Consider the following 22,082-nt stretch of genomic DNA (forward strand, 5'->3'; position numbering starts at 1 on the left):
TGTGACATGATAAGTCAAAGGCAATGACATTGAGACCTCACCCCTTCCCCACAGAAATAACAACACTATCGGGCTAAGTATTGTAAAAGTGTCGGGCTTGTGATTCCTATCTTTATTGTTGTGAGATCTTCTTCGGCCATTTTTTTCTTTCCAATTTTGTTATGGCCCCCCCATAGGGGGTCAGGCCCTATAGCAATGTCAGGGTGAGGTGAGAAGCGGCGCAAGCGCACGCAGCGACTGGTTTATTTGCGATCCTCACACGGCGGGCACGAAAAGGTATAAATAGATGAAAGAGAGATGACGGCAAAGTTTCCGTTTGCTACGCCGGCTTCCCGCGCGATGCCTTGGTGAAAGCTGGGACATTACACAAGCGGGTGCGACGACGGCTCGACATGCGCTGGCGTTACGCTCGCACAAAAAAGGAAAAGAAGGAAGCCTTCCAGACCTGCTCGTTTGGTGAAATCGACACAAAGTTCATTGTTTTTACTCGTCGGCGTGGAGGCAAATTTGCTCGCGTGGTTCATGTGAACGACAAAATACTCAAGAGGGACGAGGCTAAAGGTGGGACGAAAAAAACAAACCAAAAAGACAAACGAAACGGTCCCGGCCGACTTGACGCCAAGACGGTGATGATGATGAGTCAAAAAGCAAAGGAGCCAAAAGCTCAGAAGAGGCGCGCCCCGTAGCCGAAAGTCTGTTTGATGGCCTGGAAGTAGAAGCGGCGCCAGCCGTCCTTGGTGCGCTCCTCCGCATCGTCGGGAACGCCGCGAAAATCCGCCCGCAGTTCCGTCTCGCTGCTGCGGTCCGACAACGTCAGCGTCACCGTCGCGTAGTGCTCTGGAACGCACGCCAGTACTGCCGTGTTTGGGTCTTATCCATATACATCTACACATATGTACGTATGTGTGTGTATATATGTATATATATGTATATATATATATATATATATATATATGAGCTCCAGAAAATAGCCTGTGTTGTACACGATCAAGGTGATGCAATGAAAATAATTTCTTAGCCCCCTTGTCTACAAAAAACAAACAAAAAAAAAAAACAGATTGAGCCCTTAAAATAACAAATCTGTAATCGTTTTTTGCCGGATTAATCGTTGAACTGTGCCAGGTGGGCATTTGCACAGAAGTAGCGTACGTACCAGAGGGCCAGTTGTTGTACCGCCACTTCATGACGATTTTCTGTTCCCGCACCTGCAACGACACACGGTTGAGAAGGCCGGGCGTGGGCGGGGGTCGCGACGGCTTCTCTGGCGAGACGACGCGCCGCGTCTCACCAAGTCGACGAATTCGCCTAAAACATTTCCGCCCAGCAAACAGAAGCGTCCTCCCTTCTGTCCCTCCAGCGTGGCCGGCGCGTGCGTGAACGCAGCGGTCATCTGCCAAACACAACAACGCCCTCTAGCGGCCGCGCACAACACCGAGCCAGACGGTTCATAAACGGACATAAAAATCTTTCGACCCACCGATTCCAAAGACCGCAAAGCTTGTCAACGATCAAGCGATATCACGCGACTCTCGGCGGCGTTTTCTCACCTCCTGGTTGACAAAAACTTTGTAGAGCTCCGCCGGGCTGGTGAGGAACGTTTCCGTCAGGCTGAACTTGCACGTGGGAATTTTCACTCCCGCGTTGGCCGGCGGCGGCGCCGTGCTGCCGGACGACGAAATCTGCCCCGCCCCAAAGAAAACGAGCGTGAGTTCCCGCCGCCCCGACGTCCGCGCGCGCCACGGTTAGCCGACCTGAGTTTTGTCCGTCTCGGCTTTGGACTGCGAGGGGCACCGCTGCTGCGACGGCGGGCCGCCATTGGCCGTCGGCAGGATCATCCCCTGGGTGAACTCTGAACGAGAAATGACCGCGCTCGTCACCTCGGCGCCTTTGAAGTCGTCTTAATCGGCCGCGAGGGAGGTGCGGTCACGATGACGGACGGGTGCGCGCCGCGCGGCAGTTACGCGGCGAGGGCAAACGAGCCCTTCTACCGGAAAACTCATATTTAATAAGAAATCAAATCGCCAAGGCGCCAAACGTCATAAAGATCATGTTAAGGCCCCTCGTAAAACTGAGCGCACGTTGCGCCGAGAGGGAGAGGTCAAGGTTCAAGCCGAGAACCGGATCGGCGTTTCGCCAACGTTTTGGTTGACCTGTTTTGAGGAAGCCCACGTAGCTTCCCAGAGCCTCGCGGATCTTCTCGGCCCCTTGGGATTTCATCAGGCGGACCAGCGGCGTGTCGGGTTCGTCTTTGTTCAGCGCCACGCCGATCTTGGCGCGGAGGGAAGGCAAGGCGACGTAAGCGCGAGCGCTCCCGAGCCACGCCGGTCATGTACCGGGCGGACCGCTTACATCCAGATCCTCCATGTCGTTCTCGTCGGACAGGTTAGGGATCTCCACGCTCCCTTGGTATTTTATCCCCGATTTTGACATTCCTGTTGAAACCAAAATCCAAACATCTTGGCCGTTTTGTCCGTTTCCGGACGGACGCGTCGGACGCGCGACCCACCCGTCCAGGTCGCTTTCAGGTTCCACTCGTAGAAAAAGATGAGTTTCCCTTTGCGGTTGTTGATGGACGCCTCGCCCTCCACCTTGCTCACCTCCGTCACCTCGCAGCTTCCGTCACTGTTTTCCACACGCAGGCCCAGCAGGAGACTTTTTAGCTTGTCCGACGACCAGCTTGTGGCGTCTCGTTCCGTCCTGCCGAAAAAAAGAAGAAAAAAAAAAAAGGTTACTTGAAAGTGCGCACTTGTAATCGAGATTTATCCGCCCATCCCTTTTCTATAGCCGCCTATCCCCACAGGGGTCGCAGGCTTGCCGGCGCCTATCTCAGCTGGCTTCGGCCAGTAGGCGGGGGGCACCCTGAACCGGTCGCCGGCCAATCGCAGGGCACACAGAGACGAACGACCGATCGCGCGCCCAATCACACCCGAGGACAATTTAGTATGTCCGGTTCACCTGCCATGCATGTTTTTGGGGAGTGGGAGGAAGCCGGAGCGCCCGGAGAGAACCCGGAAGCGCGGTGCGGTTTGGCCATAACGGTATCGCTACGGCTTTCGGGCTTGACTCAGTAAGCCGCCCCTGTGAAAATAATAAGATAGCGATAACTGTTTGAATTCACATTGTTTGTTTTTAACCTTCTTTTAGGGGATAAGGAAGGAGATCCTGGTCTTAAAATGAGCTTACCGGTGACGAAGCGCCGCGACTAAGAAAAATGAATAAGCAGAATGTGTATTTCTTTATTCGTACTGAACATGGTCCACATTTCTTAATATATGAAATGTTCAATATTTGGTTTGTAATTGATTGTGTTCAACATGTCTCCACATGTTTTCCAGCAACTTCGATACCGTGATATTTTTGCTTATGGCTGCCAACTTTCGCTACCGGCGGCTGACAAGTTCAGCTCACGACTACGTTTTTCAGCAAAAACGTTCTCCTTTCTATGCTTGCAAAAGGTTGAGTGAGCGCGCAAGCCTTGGGGATTGCGCCCGACATTCCAGAAAAAAAGTTGCTCCATCAAGTCACCATGGCGATGAAGCGCGGTTGCCATGGCGAAGCGACTAAGAGGGAGGACGATGACGCTTGATGCCGACTGACTAGCCGCGACGACGTTTGATGATGAAGCCGACGCGACTCGTTCACATGCTGACGCGGGAGAACAATAAACCCGGGCAAACCGTTTTGGGCTGGCTGGCGGGTCGCGTTACTTTAAAAGCATATTTGACATGAATATCACAGCCTTAAACCCTTGTGCTGTATTCTGTCCAATCCTATGATCTTTACATCAAAACACAAATAAAAAGAGAATCGTTGAAAGAAGGCGGTAGGGAGCTGAAATTTCACCCAGATGGCATCAACATGTTAAAAATGGCAAGACTTACATGCTTACAAGAGAATACCGCAAGAGTGATGTGGACGAAAACGACCCCGAATGATCAAAATACGTTTGCGGTATTTTGCATTTGGTTAAGAGAAGGAAAGCGTTCTTACTTTTGTGGTGGATCTCAATTGTGATTGAGGTAACCATCAGCAATTGTCTAGAAGAAGCCGAAAGACTTCCTCGACTTTATTTTGACCTTCTCATTGGGCAAATACATGTATTTTCCTTTACACGTGTGAGAAATGTTGCTATTAGCTAAACGCTGTGTATTTTGAGGTCTAATGTTTGTCAGACGAATCGAACGTTTTGAAATTTTTGACAACTACTGTGGAGAATATTCAAGGTTTAATCCGAAGCCATAATAAAGCTTATTACTAACTGGTTCGAGGTATGTTATAGAATGTTTACTATTCGTTGAGTTTTTGAATGCCCGGAGTAGCATTTATAACATCTTAGCAGCAGTGCTATTGTAGCTGTTAGCTGGCCGGCAAAGAAGCGTTTTTGTTGGAAGCCAGCCACGCGTGTAGGATCCAATTGAGTTGTGTAAAATAAACGGGCACTCGGCGGAAGTAAGCCGACGACCGCACGGCACGGGGAGTGACGCGAAGAGCCAAATGTGCGCCCCCGAAACAGGTCGGTGCGCGGTTAGCATTTAGCCGGTTAGCTTGCCGACTAGCGACCTTTCTTCCCGCCTCACCAGTGCCAGTTGTTGACATTCGTGGCGTCCGCTCGTTCCTCCACGATCCAGCGAGGGTCTCCTTCGCCCCACTTGGCCATCTCGAGTGCAGTCAGAAGAAAATGCAAAGTGACGAGAGCGCTCCGCCGCCGCCGCCGGTGTGGACGCACTCGCTCGCACACGCGTTGCTTCTAGAAGTCTCCGGCAGCCCCGCGAGAGAATCCGTTCTCGGAGCCGAGAAATTGCTGGAAAACGGAAGTTGTCGCAGCGGGAACGCCCCTTTCGCCGTCTATGGGCTGGCTGAGTGACTGTCTTCGCCGGATATCCGGCCCGATGTCAAGTCTCGCGTGATTTCCGCCGCGGCTCTCGTTCCATACCTCTCAAGATGGTGGTCCTGCTCGGTTGGAGCACGACCCGAATCAAGTTAGAATGCCGGGCGTTAATACGCGATTGCAGCAACGTTGACGTTAAAAGTGTCGTTGAATCACGCGTCGCCCTCCTCATGTGAACACATACAGAACTTTGTGATGTTGTGCGTTATCAAACGTGAACGAATGCTAATGCTAACAGTGGCTAGCTGTCGCTATGGGACAAACGGGATACCGGAGCTAAACGTAACCAGATGCAAGCTCAAAAAAATCAGCGCAGCAAAAAGGCCGTTCGCGCGGAGACTTTCAACACCAACGCTCATTGTTAACTCATTCGATCCCAAAGATAGAGTTTTCATTTTTAATGTGTCCAAACATTCATAGCCAGCTGTTATTTGTTAAATCAAAAAATGTGGTTGGTACTAATCCATTAATTAAGCAATCGATTACTTACCTTAATTAATGTATTTCTTTCCGAACTATGTAGGATAATTGCTTCTAAACTCGGTGGAGCTGCTCTTTAAGTGGAATTAATTACCTGGCGATCTCTGTAGTTTTTGTGTGTGTTAACCCATTGAAATCCGAAGCATCACGCCGGATGTAAACATGAGGGCTAAAGATTGATTCGCATTCCTTCGAATTACAACGATCCAACGTATGTGTAGTATGTATGGCAACTCTGACACCCAAAGGTCACAGCACTACAGAGCTGATTGGCTTAATATTTGATAAGCACGAGTCAAGCGTGTCAGCTACGCTCTATAAAAAAAACGTATATGACATGAATTGGTATTTTTGTTACTGTTTTAAAAGAGTTCTCGTCCATGGCACTGAAAGCGGGAAGTATGATTACTTCGTATTGAAATCGGGCCATTAAAAATGTGTTCAGTATCAGTAACAACAAATGCTTGTTGTTTCCCAAGACTTGCAAATTTGGTATTTTAGCCAGGAACGAAGTCATAGTTAGCCTTTCGCGGGCCATATAAAATAATGTGGTGCGCCACGTCTGGCTCCCGGGCCTTGACTTTGACACCCGCGAGTTACCGTGTATAAGACGCACCCATACTTTTGGCCTTCGTTTTTCGAAAGAAAAAAATGTGCGTCTTTTCTTTGGGCAATTACGGTCATCGAATCGGTTCGAATGGAAACTCAATTGAGAATGGAATCGTCATCGCGGGACGCAGCGAAAGATTCCCAGCCTATTGCCTTCCTACGTGTTTTGATTGCCTCCTTTATCATGGTGTGGAATGTCAGTCTGCTCCGGGAAGCGAACAGAGTAAGAATGATTGTGTCGTGTCACTCCACCTATGACAATAAAACTCGATTCTACTATTTGGGTTGGAACGTGCATTCAAGCGATCCGATGGGGGGGCGTGGAATAGAAGACATTATGTCGTGCGAGTACGTGCGCCTCCCCCCTTCGCTCCCTCTCCTCCCCTCCCCTCCCCGCGGCCGGCTGCCTGGCTGGCTGGCTGGCTGAGTGAAGCGAGTGAGTGGCTGTGCTGAGCGGTGCTGGCGGCTCCACAGCAGCAGCCGCAGCAGAGCGAGCGAGCGAGCGAGCGAGAGCGCGGAGAGAGAGGACAGACGACTTCACTTTTTGAAGCCGTGGCATGAATGATCTCATCGGAACCTTCTGCTTCGCTTTCGCCGCCGACGATCCTATGCTTGAGACCGGAAGAGAATAAGAGCGAGAGGTGAGCGCCGCTAGAAAGATGAAGGGGGAAAAAAAAAAACCGGCAGCCTCGCGTTTGTTTGTGTTTTACAAGTTAAAAAAGTGATGGGGGGAGGAGGGGGAGGAGGAAGCTCCGCGGAAGGGACGCTCGCTAATTAGCCTGTTAGCATCCGCCTTTTAAAAGGCGAGAATAAGCGACGCGCAGCGGCTACTCGAACCCCGATCGCGGCCTTTTTTTCTTTTTTTTTTGTTGCCCCCTCAGCCGCCACATTGTCGCCCGCTCGGCTCCGACTCGGCCCCCACCCCCGGCTAGCCGTTAGCCTAGCAGCGCAAAAATGGCCTCGTTGTCGCGCGGGGAGACAAAAGCGCGGCGCGATCGTCCCGGCGAGCGGGGCGAGTCCCCGACGCCGAGCGGACGACGACGCCGAGCCCGACCGGGACCCGGCGGCGTAGCGACGGGGAGGAAAAAGCGAGACGATCGGAGCCGAGTTGTTGATTAATGACGGCCGAGGGTTAGGCCTAGCTGGCGGTGGGGGATGGGCCACGCTTGCGCCCATTGACGTACGGCGAGACTGCGTCTTGCTTGCTTGCTCGCTCGCTCGCCCGCCCGCCCGCACTCACGCTCTCTTTCTTTCGGGGCTTTCGCACGTTTTGAAACAACAACGCCGAGCCGAGCCCGCGTTATTCGGCTCCTTACAGCTCACGCTTTCCCGGTAGCGAACGAGACGACGTTGAACGGGCTTTTGGAGCGGCAACAATGCGTCGTTGTTTCCCCCTTCGCGTTTCATCAAAACAACGAGATGTGGCTCGTCACATGATCGTTTTACAATTTCAAGCTCCCAAATGTGTTTTGGATGTCCTTTTCCGAATAATGTGCGGATACAACCCACTCGGACGTTGAACTGTCAGGATATTTATCAAATAAATGTAGTCGGTGACGGATTGTGCATTATTTGGCACTATTTCAGTGTTGTTATTACCTTTGCTGTTCGAGTCACATAGTGCAGCGGTTCTCAAAGTGGGGTCCGCGGACCGGCGGGGGTCACTGGCCTGCTTGCTGGGGTCTGTGAAATCATTTGGCTTATTAGTAATATGTATATCACATTTGATTCTGTATCAAACTGTGAAAGTATTCATAACTTTACAATAAATCAATCATTCCAACCAGTTTGGTGTACTTGTAAACAACTTTGAAATTTGTCAAAATACAGAAGTGCAACATTTAATCGATTAAAGACTTAATCCTTCATGATAAATAATCAAGTCACCTGATTCATCCTTCTAACACTAAATTTCTTGCCAAAAAAAAGACATTTGCAACTAGCAGCTTTTACTTTGGGAAAATCTTACCAAAATGTTTCCCGCTTTTTGGGCACACTGTATTTCAGAATAAAATAACGCAGCTGATATATCTTTGAATTCTATATTATATAATATCCATTCTTCTAATAATGAAGGAACTTTGATTCAATAATTGTCAGCTAACCGATTATTGAAATAAACAGTAGAAGTGCGATAGCAAAAGTAATAACGCAGAGCAGTAAAATGATTCTGGTTTAGATTGCAAAGAAGAAAAAAGTTCAGGAAGGTTTTTTTTTTTCCTGTTTCCGTGAGCATCTGAATCTGGTTCCACCAGTTTCGGTGAGCAGACGATCGCGGTCACGTGACGCGGTCATGTCGACGTCGGCGGGGGCCGGGGTTTTGTGTAATGTCGGTTGCAGTCATGGGCCCATAATGTCATTATATTACGATTTTGAAAGTCAGGATTTTTTCTAACTGTCCAAATCTGACAAAGCAGGTAATGTTTCTTTTTTTTTTCCCCTCCCACGTCGTCTGCCTTAGCAGGCGATTTGTAGCCTGCGGCGGGAGCCTCCTCTCGATTGAGTCATACTCTTTGGCCGGCGCAGCCAATCACGTCCACTTCCTGGTTTCTCGGCTTCGGTGCCACTATAAATTCGATACAGGAGCTAACTACCGCGGCTAACGTGTTGATGCTACTTTCACGCGATAACGCGGCCTATCGAGCTAAAGTGTGGCTCAAGACATGAAATGACGGAATCCGCCTTGTACTATGAACTCATTCAATGCTAGGGACGTATTTTTAAGGGTCCCGACACGAGATCCCAGATACGTGAGTATTAAATCGATACTCAAGGACGTGAATTTCTTAAGTATTAAATGGATACCGAAGTATCTGGGATTGAACGTTGGGACTTAAAAATTGTGAAAATACGCACGCGCTTATATATAAAATTGGCCTTCTAAATGGAGTCCCTCACTGTTTTTTTTTTGGGCGCCTCCCTCCAGATAGACGACATGTTTCCAAAGGGCACCAAGCGCAAATTCTTCGAGCAGGCGGAGGAGGCGTCGGGCGCGGCGAGCGGCGGCGGCGGCGAGCAGGGCCCGTCGAGCGCTCGGACGCCGTCGCCCTCGTACAGCCTGCAGCGGCAGTCCCTGCTGGACATGTCGCTCATCAAACTGCAGCTGTGCCACATGCTGGTGGAGCCCAACCTGTGCCGCTCGGTGCTCATCGCCAACACGGTGCGGCAGATCCAGGAGGAGATGACGCAGGACGGCACCTGGCAGATCATGACGCAGGCCCTGGCCGCCGCCCAGTGCCCGGCCGACCGGCTGGTGGCCACCGAGGTGCTGTGCCGGCAGTCGGACCCGGCGGCGGCGGCGGCGGCGGGCGGACAGACCCCCAAGGCCTACCCTCTGGTGGGCGGCCTGGACGAGGGCTACCACTCGGAGGAGGTGGTGATGGAGGCGGGGGACGGCCACAAGGAGGCGCAGTCCTACCTGGCGGGCCCCTTCGGGATGGGCCCCTGCTGGGAGGAGAGGGACGAGGACGCGGAGGAGGACGAGGACGGCGAGGAGTCGGAGGAGGGCGAGGACGGCGAGGAGCGCCCCGAGGCGGACTCCCGGCCGGGGGAGCAGGTGTTCGGCGCCTTTGAGATCAAGCAGCAGCCCTCGCCGCCGCCGCCCCCCCCGGACCCGGCGCTGGAGGAGCTCTTTTCGGACGTGGACCCGTCCTACTACGAGCTGGACACGGTTCTGACGGGCATGCAGAGCGCCCCCAAGATGGGACCTTACGACCTGCTGGAGAGCCTCTCCTCCCACGGGCCGCAGCCCCTCAGCCCCGGCGCCAGCTGCCGGTCGGACCTGAACGAACTGGACCACATCATGGAGATCATCGTGGGCTCCTGAAGCTCGGCGCCGCCACCTCCGCCGGGGACTTCCTGAATGTGCTTTTGTTACGCGGCCAGATTGTGGGAGCTTTCCAGGGGTGGGCTGGGAAATCACCTGCGAGCCAAAAATGAATTTTTCGGATCGGCAGCTCCCGTCGGGACCTTTTTCTTTTCTTTCTTTGTACTCGTACAGTGTATTCCGAACACGGGGGAGGGGAGGGGAGGGGAGGGGAGGGGAGGGGGGGCCACGCTCGCAAGTAGGGTTGCAAAGCGCTGGAAAGTTTACAAACGTTAGCCGAAAGACGGAACCTTTCCAAATTGAAAACTTTCCATGGGATTTGAGGGTGATGGAACACGGAAATCCAGCTTTTTTTCACTTAAGCTGACTCCCGACTGAAACGGTTTCAAATCCGATCACCCGCTTTCAAATCTCAGCCGTGAAAAACACGTCCGTATTCCTCCATGAACTCTTTCGGTGCCGAGCGCATCTTCGCTAGCTACCGAGAGCGACGCCCCCGTCCGAACGGTCGCGCTTCGTTACCGCGGTGCTCGACGAGCTTGGCGTTGAGAGGAGCGCTGGCCACCGGTGGCAGACACGTGTTTGACGTGACGGGAATTCTTGACGCTGGCAAGGAAAGAGTTAAAACAAGAAATGTTTTCGCTTTTAAGTCTATTTACCTACGTGTTACGGACAAAACCGGCATACAAATAAGTACTTTAATAAGTAGCCACGATAACTGAATTGTTTTGCGAAACAGTATTGAATCTGTGAACGGTGATCGGAGAAAAAAAAAAAAGACTTTTCAGTCAACTCGAATGCAAAATCATCCCTCTGAACTCTTTCGGCGCCACGGACGAGAATTCTCGTCTTCTAAAGTAGTCGTCAAAATAACGATTCTCGTCAAATAGGTTATTTTTATGGAGGGTGGCTGACACTCTTGACTAGTTCCCGTCTAACGTAATTAAGCCAATTGAGCACTGTAGTGCTAACCGCGACCATTGGATGGCAGTGTTTCCACACACGCGACACGTGTTACAAACGAGTGAGGAGCGAAAGTCCATCTTGTTTACATAGACGTAGCGCGCCGTATTCTGTCGGCCTTGAAAGATGAGTGAAAATGAATACGCGCGCGTCTCCGGCGTGCTCAAATCGATTTTGCGCAGCTTTGAAGAGCCGACCCGGTTTTGAAAAATTCCTGGGTCATTTCCATGGAAAGTCCCCTCCCCCCCACCCCCAATTCCCGGCATTTTGCAGCTCTATTTGCAAGAGTCACTTTGCTCTTTTGTGTTCTTTCCATGTTTACGTCGGTTGCGCTAGCTCCCGCTCGGCCTATTTATTGGAAGTCTTCACACTACAACCACAGAAATCCAGAACAAACATCCAAATCTATGAATTCTTGCGTATTTTCCTAAAGATTTGAGCAATTATGAATGGAATATATGTATATGTACGTAAATGTATATAGAAATATATTTTTTTGCATTATACAGTGGGAAGGGGGGATTTTTGCAAGTATGGTTTGATATTCCTACTATTATTTTTCTGAGATTTTAACATAGCCACATTTGAGACTGGAGTGTCTTCCCGAGCTTTTTTGCCATTTTCAGGCTTTTTTTTTTTTTTGCTTTTTTTTTTCCTCAATCACACCTTTCCATCCAGCTCATCCAGATGAAGCCATATTGCTAATTTATTATTTTTTCTTTTATTTATTGTATTTATTCTATCTGTAGGTACATCCGCGCCACACACGTCAACCATTCGGCCCCCCCCCAAAAAATTTTTTTTTTTCCTCGAGTGCAGTACCTATTTATTATTCCATTTTGTTAGAATAATTGCAAGAACCGGGTCACGATTCCAATCACTATGCAGCTCCGTCATACGCGTTACAAAAATGATTGTATACGACTCCAATGTCCTTTAAAGTCCTTTTATGCAAACAGTTGCCTTTCTGCAAAATGGATGCTCACAGCGGCGGTTAAGAAGAAAAAAAAAATGAGGAGGAGGCGGCAACAACAGCGGAGAACTCAGGCAATCTATCGACAAACACAAACGTGCGCGCACACAAGTTCAGTATTACACGCACACACACACACACACACACGCACACACTCCTGAAGGATGTCACTCACGCTGGTCGCAATGGGAGCTAGAACTTCAAAGACTTATTACTACCGTTGTCAAAAAAAATGTATGCATTTTTTTATATCCAGACAAAAAACCTTGTAGCGTCTTTGTAAATATTTTTTATAATAAAAGATGCAACTATTTGTCGTCTTGTGTGCTTTTGTATGCCTCGCAGCATTTCAATAGGAAGTGATAGTAAAAATGATCAGGGTTGTTAGCGGGCTGATGCCGAGCTTGCCGATCATTTGAATGGGGTGTGTTGGGGGACCCAAGCTTTTTTGGTTAAGAATGTGAGAAATGGTTGAACTTGAACGTTTCAGCGCACCACACGGTGGACAGCGCTGGAGGCTTTGGCTTCTATGCTGACAGGCAAGGAAATGACGCTATGTTGGAAATTAAAAAAAATTGTGGCCTTTGTTCTCATGCTGCTTGCACTCACGTGACAATATGGCAAACGCGCACACCAGAAGCAAATTTAGAAATCAGCCAATTCAGTTAAATGCATTGTTCCTGTCAAATTAAGATCAAATGAATTGGAACATGGGGCAACTTGTTGCTAAATTGTTTTATAGTGACTGATTTGCTAAACATCGCATACGTTTATTTTGTTAAGGTTTGAATAGATTAGCATTGCCATTAGTGGCATAATTTTCCAGCAGATGAGCCAGGAATTAAAAAAAAAAAAAGATGATGTATGGTCTATCTTCTGGAGTTGCTGGGTAAATTATGCCAATAGATACAAAAAAATCTAGTTCCAATGTTGAATCAAACATTGAGATTATCATCTGAAAATGCAAACGCAATCACAGGGGGGTACATTATTGAAAAAAAAAAAAAGCTTGAGAAGCACTGCCCTCACTTCTGGTGGCAAATGTAGAATGGAAGAGAAATTGAGCAAGCATAGTTTAGGCGTGATGGCCAACTGCCAAGCTTTTGTAACCCTCCTGTTAAAGATTAACGGCCTGCTGGTGACTCAGCAAAAAAAAAAAAAAAAAAAAAAAGACGAGCCAGAGCGGGGGAAGACATTCAGGAACACACAAGAACCCTTCTCGGATGGACCATGAATGCCCAGAGAAATTCATGTTTTTTGGTTACTTCCGAAACTTTACATACATAACTACGCATGTCAATCAGGTCAAAATGACCAGGGATGTTATTACTATTTTTGAAAAACAAATGTAATATACTGGAAAAAAAATAGTATAGTATTGCCTCGCTTTGTGTGTGGGTTTCTATTTAAAGTTTTTGAGACTTTTTGTAAATACACACACTTTCGGGTCATTTTCATTTTGACCCGGGATGTTGTTACTATTTCAGAGAAACAAAACAACACAAATGTACGACAGGAAAATTTGAATTTGAGCCCGGAAAGGAAATTTGAATTTGCTGGACTTACTCCACGTTTTTTTTTTTTGTTTTTTTTTTTATATTTTAGCACAAATAGCCCGCAGTAAGTTTTGTTTTGATGATTTTTTTCAATGACCACCCTGAATTAAAATAGAGAAATAGGTCAAACCACAGTGAACAAGTGTTCAAGTAAAAAGAAGAACGAGAGGAAAAAATGAGCAAGCTCGAGTGACGCGCTGCTTCTTGGTCAGAGGCAAAAATGAACGAGGAGATTCCTTATTTGGTATTCGCTCGACTGCTTCCGGTCATGCACCGCTAGCGCTCAAGCTCTGAGTCACCCGTCCCTTTAAAATGCGGCGTTCAGGAAGCGCAAGTAAACTTCGAACAACTTCCGGATCACGCCGCTTTGTAACGCGAAGCAACAATATGCAATTTTGGATGTGTTCGTAAACATTTCAGCGTGACAGTTTTATGTCCTCGCCAGAGACAAAACTTTTAAAAACGGCCGTAGTTTTTTACGGCCCGTCATATTTTCGGGACTGTTTCATCCCACGACGAGAAGGGCGATTTCTAACGTCACGCGACACCACATAGATCGCCATCGATCATATGCAAGAACAAGCCTCGTCCGGTCATTTTGGTCGCTCACGTGTGCAGACACCCGAGCGCTTGCTTTATCTGAGCGGCAATTGAACGCACCGCAGCGGCCGCACATTCTCAGCCCCGTGAGTGGCGGAGGCGCACGCGTGAGCGGCGGTCGACTGGGCCAATCAAAACCGTCCTGGGAACTCCGGTCCCGCCCCTTACTTCTACCCCCTCCTTCCCCCTCCTCGGACCGAACATTCCTCATCTTCTCTCCCGGTATTCGAGCGCGACATCACGCTGCCGAAGAAGCGGACTTTACGGCGGATTGTCCACTCATGACGCGGGACGAGAACACGCAAGGTTTGTGGTCTACAATCCATGAATTCGGAACTGCTAAACTTGGCTCGCGAGCGAGACCGGTTCGTTTCCTGACCGCGGTCGCGATTTCGGACTCAGCAGAGCAGCGTGACGTTCGTGACATCATGCATGCGTTTTGCCATGAAAACAAAAGTCGTCTTTTCATGTTTAACTAAAGTCAAAAGGGATAGAAATGTAAACACTGATTTAAGTTGCATGCGTGGCGGGTAGAACCTTAGCGTCTAGGTCCTGGTTTGAATTTACCTGTAGAGTCGACGAGCCGGATGAGTAAAATCTTACGCACGGCTGTGAGTCATGCCGTAAAAAAAAGCTGGGACAATATTTCCCGACGTCCCGGCTGGGATGTCGGGACACCGACGTCCCGGCTGGGATGTCGGGACAGGACAGTCGGGAGAAAAAAATCCGACACGATCGCTCACTGTTATGTAAACTAGGTGCGCTGCTCCGAACCCTAACGCGATGATGGCTGACAACGTCCGTTGACAGAGTCCATTTCTGTAGGCAATTTTCCCAGGTGGCCGATCCGTATGAAAGGCGCATACGGTACCGATACCCGATAGGAGTTGGAAATTAAAACGCAAATTTCTCGAAATTTCTCGAAAGTGGGATATTGAGCGTAAACGTTACCCGTACGCAACGTAGAAGAAAGAAAAAGAAGTTGCGAAAACAGTTGTTTTAGACCAGTGCTTCTCAGTGGGGGTGCCCATGAACCCAGAGAACAGGCTTTGCTTTTGCCGCGTGAAGTGTAATCGCACCTCCACGGCACCGGGTGGTGCTCATTGTCAAAGTCTGCGTGGGAGACTTAAACTTTAAATCTCGCTGTCGACATTTTTTTTCAAATGGGATGAATGATTAATGTGCTTTAAATAGAATCAGCAAGGGGAAAAAAATGGCAACATTACCAGAAAGCCGTTCTTGCAGGTCCATGCCGGGTCGCGGCGTGAAGCGCAAGTGGAGCTGCGTGGAGGCGTTGGACGCAGCTGACGGAGAGAAGCAGCGCGGCGGCGCCATGGAGGCGGGGTCAGGCGACAGCGGCGACATACGTCAGCGCTTGCTGGGCCTCAGCCTGGAGAAGCTGCAGCGCTACCGGGCTGGCGTGGAGCTCAGCCTGCGCCGCTCGGTGCTGCTCATCAACACGCTGCGCCAGATCCAGGACGACATGGAGAGCTGCGCCCAGGAGAACGTGAGCGCTCTCCTCCGCGCTACCGAGGCGCCCCTTCTGCGCGAGGACCTCACGTGTCCCGGGTGTGCCGAGGGCGGAAGGGAAAGTCCGTCCTCATCCCAGGAAGTGAACATCGAGGCCTTTAGCGACGCGGTGAGCGCCATGGGCTACCTCGGCGACTTGGCGCTGGACGATATCTTCGAGGACATCGACACGTCCATGTACGAGACCTCTGACTTGTCCGCGGGCTGGGCGGCGGGCTCTCTGTGGCCCGTCGGCGTGTCCCTCTGGACGAACGAGGACGGGAAAGGCGCCGCGGGAGGTCTCCAGTCGCGCTTGACGGACGTGACCGAGTTGGACCACATCATGGAGATCTTGGTCAAGTCCTGATCCACCGTGCCTTCCGCTGTCCTCGGCGAAACCCGCCTCCAGCCCGTTGTCCATTTTGTCTACGCGCGGCTGGCCTCTCTCCGGTCCCCGAACTCGTCTGATCCGGCCCGGTCCAACGAGCAGATGTTGGCGTGACTTAACGCATCGGGTGCCGTTTTGTTTACACCTTGGAGAAGAAACACTAGCTTCTTTCATGCTGCCTCAGAAAACCAGTTTTTTCCCTTGGTGGAGGACAGGTCGGTTCTTGACTTCGAACCGTGGTAATGTCAGCAGTGCAACAACTGCTGACAAAAAGCCGGACCATCTCACAGTTGTCATCCAGTCTCCTCTGCCGGAAGTTGCTGGATGAAAAGATGCTGCTACGCGTTTGATTCAACAGTTTTTTGTCAAAGTCAGCCGTGACAAAAATGTTGACTATGTCGACGCGGCAAACGGCAACAAGCCAGTTTTCCCTTTCTGCCCTCGGTGTAGCGCGCACAACGGAGGAAACCCGAGTCTAGCAACTTGATTATTAACGGGGTTGCTTTCGGTGACTGAAGCTGGCCGAGCGGGATGGCGAGGGTGCAACTTCGGGGACGGACTTTGGGGCCCGATCCGGCGGCCCGCCGTGGCACCGCGAATTTCACTATTTATTCACCCCGACCGTTCATCCGTAATTCTTATCGACTGAGAGTTTATTTCTGATTGAAAAGCAACCACGAACTTCCTGGTTGCGGCCGAATGTTCCTCACAAGTGTAAATGGTTATCCAACCCTTTCCGTTTTCGCCATTTTTCCGAAAAGATCACTCTTGCTGGAAAAGTGATAGCCGCCATTAGGGCTACTTTTGCTGCCTCGAATCCCCAAATTGTATGTTTATGGACTTTTTTTTTTTTATGTAAGCAGTTTTATAGACGAAAAGCAGAACTTTTCTGGTAGGGTTTACTCCTGTTCTACCTCCTGATATTGATACTCCTGTGAACCAATCATTCAGAATTTGAACTTTCCAATGAGGAGGCCAAATGTCTCCTTTGAACTACTGTATGTGCCTTAGCGGTTGAGCGTCTCGGGCCATGTCCACACCTTCAAAAACATCTTTATTCCCATGCGAGGCTGTTTGTGGACTTTCCCATGCGTTTCAACCCATCGGAGCAACCTCAGCTGTCCTAGATGTCCATTTTCGACACGGTTTGCCGCCATTAGCGCCGCAGGTAACGCGAGCCTATCTTAGAGGACTATCGGCAAGAAAAATTGTAGTGCTGCAGGCAACTAATAGTTAACTTCAAGTTCAGAGAGCAAAGATTTCATAGTGTCTAGAGAAGCTTAAGACAAGGCAGGTAACACTATCCACCGCTAGGGTGACCGGAAGTGACGCCGCGATAGCGACAAAGCAGGCTGAATCATTGCGACGCTGCACTATTTACCATCTGCTACACAGAAAACTTAATGGCGAGCAATAGTTTGGAACCTCCACCTTCAACAGAAAACAAAATTGTCTCCAGTGTGCCGGATATCTACTCTCATCACTTTGTAATGACAGTTATGCTTTGGAAAGAGTTCTCCGGATCTCTCGCAGTCTTTGACTTTTGAGGACATTTTTTGGGACCTAGCGACTACGTGACCGAGGTCTTAGTGATAAACACCAAGTATGACAGAAAGTTACGGTATATTCAGGATAAATATAGTGGCGTTGCGCAGTGGTTTGTCCCGACGTATGCTAACACATCAGTGAGGTTGTAATTACGGTGAACGTCTTACGTTGTGATCGTGGTAAACCAAAGTATGTTTACAGAAGATAGGCCTTGGTTGCGTGCATAAAAACAGAAGCTAAGGTGGAAAAAGGCCGAGTTGCCCCCATCTATACGCAAACACTTCCGAAGTCTCCGTTTTTACAGTCAACACCCAACGTTCTCGTGAGGACCAAAGGCCAAAATGCAGAGGAAAAAATAGCCTGTTTGACAATATCTGCGTTCATGTGGACATGGCCCGAGGCCGCCTGAACCCCCCCACCCCCTACACACACACACACACACATTCACAGCCCACCTCCTCCACCGCCACAGCCCTTCTTCTGTGCTCTGGCTTCATGTTTCCTGACAGGCTGACAAGCAAGTAGCCAGGGAGGGGGGAGGACGGAGGCGGAGGAGGCGGGAAGGGTGGGGCGAGGGAGCACCGCTTGCGTCACTCATCCGATGGGCGGAGCTTCCGGCTTGTTTTCTCCAAGACTGGGAAACGCTCGGCCAATCGGGGGAGACGTACGCTCCGGTGACTTGTTTTCTTCTTTTTCAGCCTTTTTTTCCCCCTCTGTGCAGAATAACAGAGAGCTCGCCGAGGCTGAGCAATGAAATATCTCGTTAAATTGAATTTAGTAGAAAGCGGAAAGGACGCTGCGGTGTTATTTATGTGCGCGTGTGTGTTGGAGGGTTATATAAGCACAAAAGCTGTATGCTGTCAAGAAAGACATTATTTATATAGTAACTGAAGGATGCATTTGCAGCATGTAATTAATGTTAATTATTGTGTATTTGGGGGGCGGGGGTATTTTATAGATTTTATTCACCAATACAGATACTACAAAAATGTGTGTGTCTTTTTTTCTTACCTACAAAGCACGTATATGCCCACACACAATGACCTGTTTATGTTTTGTTTTTTTTTAATTTAAAAAAAAACTGCCAAAATTCAAGAGAGTCCATTTGTCTCAATTACTGTGAATTGGATGACGAACACATGAAGAATTTAAGGAGTAAAAATAACATGTATGCTGAGAAACACATTTTTGCCCTTTTTGGGGAGGGCACTGCTGACACGCATACAAACACACCCACATTAATTAAATGACTTGACCTCGCCTCCCAACCTTGATTGGTGTGAATAGCTCCACTGTGTATGTATTTTTATGCAAATGTACGCGTAGTACTGTAGCTTCTATTTGAGTGACAACTGCACTGCAACTGTAAATATGAGCGTAGGAAGGACACAAAAGATCGACGAAGGCTGCCCTCTAGCGGTTAAAGACCCGTAATGCAGCTGCAAATGTATGACTTGGCGTGTTGAGTACGTGGCTTTATGTCGATGTAAATAAAATGAAAACGTAAAATTAAATTTTCAAATATGTAGCTACACCCCACGCGTTTATGTTTTTAAAACTATCGCGCAATTTTGGTAGATTCCATGTAATCCTGCAAACTATAAGAAGCAAATCAACCATGTGACAGATGGACCAAGTTACATCACACTCATAACCTTCTGGTTTAATTCCGTAGTCATTTATTTTCATTGTCTTAACTCGCTTCATCTACCCTCTTCTCACGCTATCTGCAGCTAACTTTCTTTGAATTCTTTGTCTTCATCGCTAAAGTCCTTAATCTTCTTTGTGAGGATCACCTCAGAGCTTTTACTTAGTGATATGAGTGTCAATGTTTAGAAGGCGTTTAAGTGTTGATCTATTTGTGCTTATGAGTGTACAAAACCCGAGGTCAATGCTTCTCAAATGGGGGCGCGTTAATTTAACGTACTTTTCAAATTAAGAGCAAATGAATTGGAACATGAAGTAACCTACTGCTGAATTGTGGATACTGGCCCTCCACGACTGGAGTTCCAGACTTATATGATATAATAACACGTTAGCCATTATAACCGAGGTAGTTAGCTGCAGTGGCTGACAGTGGTCCTGAAGCCAGCAAAACAATCATGTCCCTGGGGTTTGCACACCTATGAGCACAAGTACCTCTGCTTGTATTGCTCAAGCGCTTCCTTCATTCAAACCATCCTAACAAAATGACTCAGTTACTCATCATGAATATGCAAACATGAATGCTGTCCAGAAAACATTTCTTGGATACCACCGTTTTTTTGCACATTTTATGGCTGTCTTTTTTTTTTTTTTTTCCCCTGAAGCAGACGCCAAAGAGGTGCCGCCTCCCCGGGATCGATCTTCGCCTCTGCTGCAGACAACGGTTACGGCCGGGCCGCGGGCGCGGTCCAATAAAGTCTGCCCGCAGTCCGGCCGGCCCCGCCGGCGCCCGGCTTTTTTCGCGAGATGGCCGACATGAGTCGACTGCAGCAAAGGAGAAAAAAGGCGCGGCGGCCGGGCCGCGTGCGCTGACTCAGCGCGGGGCCCCAGAGGCAAAGCGAGCCCTCCGGAAGACCGAGAGATGGCGCCGCTCGGCAGCCCCGTCCTATGTCCGGACGACGTCACGAGTTGCACGCTGGCGTCCGCCGTTTTTTTCAAGGTGGATTACGACTACGGCGGATGCGCACGGAGGGTGTCCAAGATGAGCGCCCTCACCTCCACAGACAAGTTTCAAAGCCGGGGCCGAGGACCGCTCCTGTGGGAATGCGTCCGGAGTTCAGCTTCCCCGGACGCATTTCTTGATCTGATTATCCCGTAAGTGATTTACAAGGTTCCCTCGGACAGCGTGGAGCGTCGGGCCCGGGTCCGGAATGTGACCTGAACACCAAAAACATTCTCAAAGAAATGGATTTGGGACGCCATCCCATGACCCAGCCCGTTCCCTTTTCACATGCTCCCACACCATGTTGTCTCAACAAAATCATGTGATTGTTTGACAATGGTTGCGAAAACGAAAAAAGATGATTTTCCCCGCTTTTCAGACATGCCCCCCCTTTCGACGTTCCACAATCGATTGAAACGTCACGAGATGTGCAACATGCGGGACGTCGGAGGATCGTTTTTTCACCTTCCAAAAATGTCCACTCATCCTATCCATGAAAAAAAAACAACAACAATAACAACGACACTCCCCGACTTGACTGATCCAAATTGAAAATCTCATTCAGAACACCATGGGAGATTTTCTCCATATTTACCTCAGGGGTGTTAAACTCGTTTTACCTTGCGGGCTGCAAGGAGGGAAATCTATTCCAATAAAATCATGGTATATGTTTACAGAACTTGAAAACAACAACTTCCAATGATGATTTTTTTTTTGTATATACAGTATATACTGTCCAAAACAGTACGAGGACAACATCACTATTAATCAAGTTTTTGAAATATTGACAAAAATGTGGCTCATTTTTATACTTTATATTCCAAAATCATCTGGCGGGCCGGATTAAACTCGTTTGCGAGCCAAATCGGCCCTCGGTCGGCCAAATGTTTGACACCACTGACATATATATAGGTGTCAAATCCAGTCTTATCATGGGCCAAATCCTACCTCTCATTTGTGTGGGAGGGCCGTTACGACTGTGAAGTTAAATCAATTTAAATATGGTCATCACACATTTACCTAATTTCGAGATGAGAGGCCAGTAAAAACTGTTCCAAAGAGGGATCGTTTACAAAAAACGGGTTGTTTCTTCATCAAGCTCTTTTAAAGTCGAAGACTTGCAAATTTGACATTTTAGCCAGAACCTTGAATTCAAAATGAGCATTTCGCAGTGAATAAGTTCAAACTATACTGTCATTATCAAGCGATCGCGATGATCGGCAATGATTTGGACTGTTGGCCGCTTCTCGGGAGTGTTCGATCTCATTTCCTCTGATTTCCGCTAATTACGGACACGGTCTCGCCCATGCGGCGCCTTTAAGCACACGCGTGGACCAGCGTCACGTGGCGGTCACATGAGCGTCAGCGCTTTCGTCACATGGACCGAACGCATTAGGGACACGGGTCCACGCTCACATATATCTCCGCTTTTACGGTGGCGAGGCGGAGGGAGTTATGCAGCGGTTGCCGCGGCAACCGCCGCCTCTTGAACTTTGCATCGTGCATTTTAATTGGAAACTCAATCAAGGGGATGTTTGCAAATGCCGCTAAATGATTCCAAGTGGAGATAATGCACATGTACAAGAGGCCTCAGTCACAGTAAATGACATTAGCCGGAGCACTTTTTTTCCCCTGGCAGCCTGCGCCGTGCAGCTGCTGCCATTGAAAATAGGTTTTGTTTGGGTCAGCCCTAGCATTCTGTTTTGAGGCGCAACGCTCATTTTACCTCGGAGAACTCTCGGGTCCCTGGGACTGGCGATACTGAAAGACCGCGGGTCTCAACGGAAATCTTTAGAGTCCCGATAATTGCGCAGTAAAAAGGACAAAGCCTATGCTTCAAACTGCATTTACAACACGTGAAAATTAAGTTCACGTAAAATTGAATGAAATAGAAGGAGCGTACATGTAGCGGCTGTCATCATCATCTTCATATCGCAACCAGTGATATAACACATGTCAGCAAAGTATTTATTCCAGATCAAATTTCACATCATGACAGCATATTAAGTCAAATTTGTTCAATTTGCACGAATGTCGTGTATTTGTGTACTTTCATGGTTCAAGTACTGAGCATATTTTATGGCAATTTTTTTTT

At 48.9% G+C, this 22,082-nt stretch overlaps 3 protein-coding genes across 4 annotated transcripts; 2 read left to right on the forward strand and 1 right to left on the reverse strand.

The window, feature by feature from the left end:
• Positions 1-78: 78 nt before the first annotated feature.
• ahsa1b (activator of HSP90 ATPase activity 1b) lies at positions 79-5,177 on the reverse strand. Its single transcript, XM_088432396.1, has 9 exons — positions 4,578-5,177; positions 2,507-2,697; positions 2,350-2,432; positions 2,151-2,268; positions 1,752-1,849; positions 1,548-1,679; positions 1,289-1,390; positions 1,154-1,205; positions 79-837 (listed from the first exon to the last, which is right to left on the reverse strand). Exons 1-9 carry the CDS (start codon positions 4,655-4,657, stop codon positions 665-667), a joined length of 1,029 nt encoding a protein of 342 aa, XP_088288522.1. The 5' UTR covers positions 4,658-5,177; the 3' UTR covers positions 79-664.
• Positions 5,178-6,023: 846 nt separating this feature from the next.
• Positions 6,024-12,052, forward strand: cdca4 (cell division cycle associated 4). Of its 2 annotated transcripts, none has more exons than XM_088432398.1 (2): positions 6,024-6,618; positions 8,904-12,052. In XM_088432398.1, exon 2 carries the CDS (start codon positions 8,913-8,915, stop codon positions 9,801-9,803), a length of 891 nt encoding a protein of 296 aa, XP_088288524.1. In that variant the 5' UTR covers positions 6,024-6,618; positions 8,904-8,912; the 3' UTR covers positions 9,804-12,052. The 2 variants fall into 2 exon arrangements, with proteins under 2 accessions (XP_088288524.1, XP_088288525.1); XM_088432399.1 differs by lacking the exon at positions 6,024-6,618 and adding an exon at positions 6,700-8,394.
• Positions 12,053-14,098: 2,046 nt separating this feature from the next.
• Positions 14,099-18,778, forward strand: LOC148412387 (cell division cycle-associated protein 4-like). The gene is made up of 2 exons (XM_088433384.1): positions 14,099-14,201; positions 15,141-18,778. The coding sequence occupies exon 2, from the start codon at positions 15,145-15,147 to the stop codon at positions 15,769-15,771; it is 627 nt and encodes a 208-aa protein (XP_088289510.1). The 5' UTR covers positions 14,099-14,201; positions 15,141-15,144; the 3' UTR covers positions 15,772-18,778.
• Positions 18,779-22,082: the final 3,304 nt, after the last annotated feature.

Source organism: Hippichthys cyanospilos, chromosome 14 (genome assembly GCF_059441005.1).
Source record: "Hippichthys cyanospilos isolate Australia breed blue-spotted pipefish chromosome 14, RoL_Hcya_1.0, whole genome shotgun sequence".
Lineage (NCBI taxonomy): Eukaryota > Metazoa > Chordata > Actinopteri > Syngnathiformes > Syngnathidae > Hippichthys > Hippichthys cyanospilos.

What these genes read in the sequence shown, in the direction of transcription:
- ahsa1b (XM_088432396.1), bottom strand. Translation starts at nt 4,657, where the DNA reads ATGGCCAAGTGGGGCGAAGGAGACCCTCGCTGGATCGTGGAGGAACGA. An exon ending in AATGTCAACAACTGGCACTG is followed by an intron (nt 2,698 to 4,577) that starts GTGAGGCGGGAA and finishes TTTTTTCGGCAG; the next exon opens with GACGGAACGAGACGCCACAA. An exon ending in GTACAACAACTGGCCCTCTG is followed by an intron (nt 838 to 1,153) that starts GTACGTACGCTA and finishes CGTGCGTTCCAG; the next exon opens with AGCACTACGCGACGGTGACG.
- cdca4 (XM_088432398.1), top strand. Translation starts at nt 8,913, where the DNA reads ATGTTTCCAAAGGGCACCAAGCGCAAATTCTTCGAGCAGGCGGAGGAG.
- LOC148412387 (XM_088433384.1), top strand. Translation starts at nt 15,145, where the DNA reads ATGCCGGGTCGCGGCGTGAAGCGCAAGTGGAGCTGCGTGGAGGCGTTG.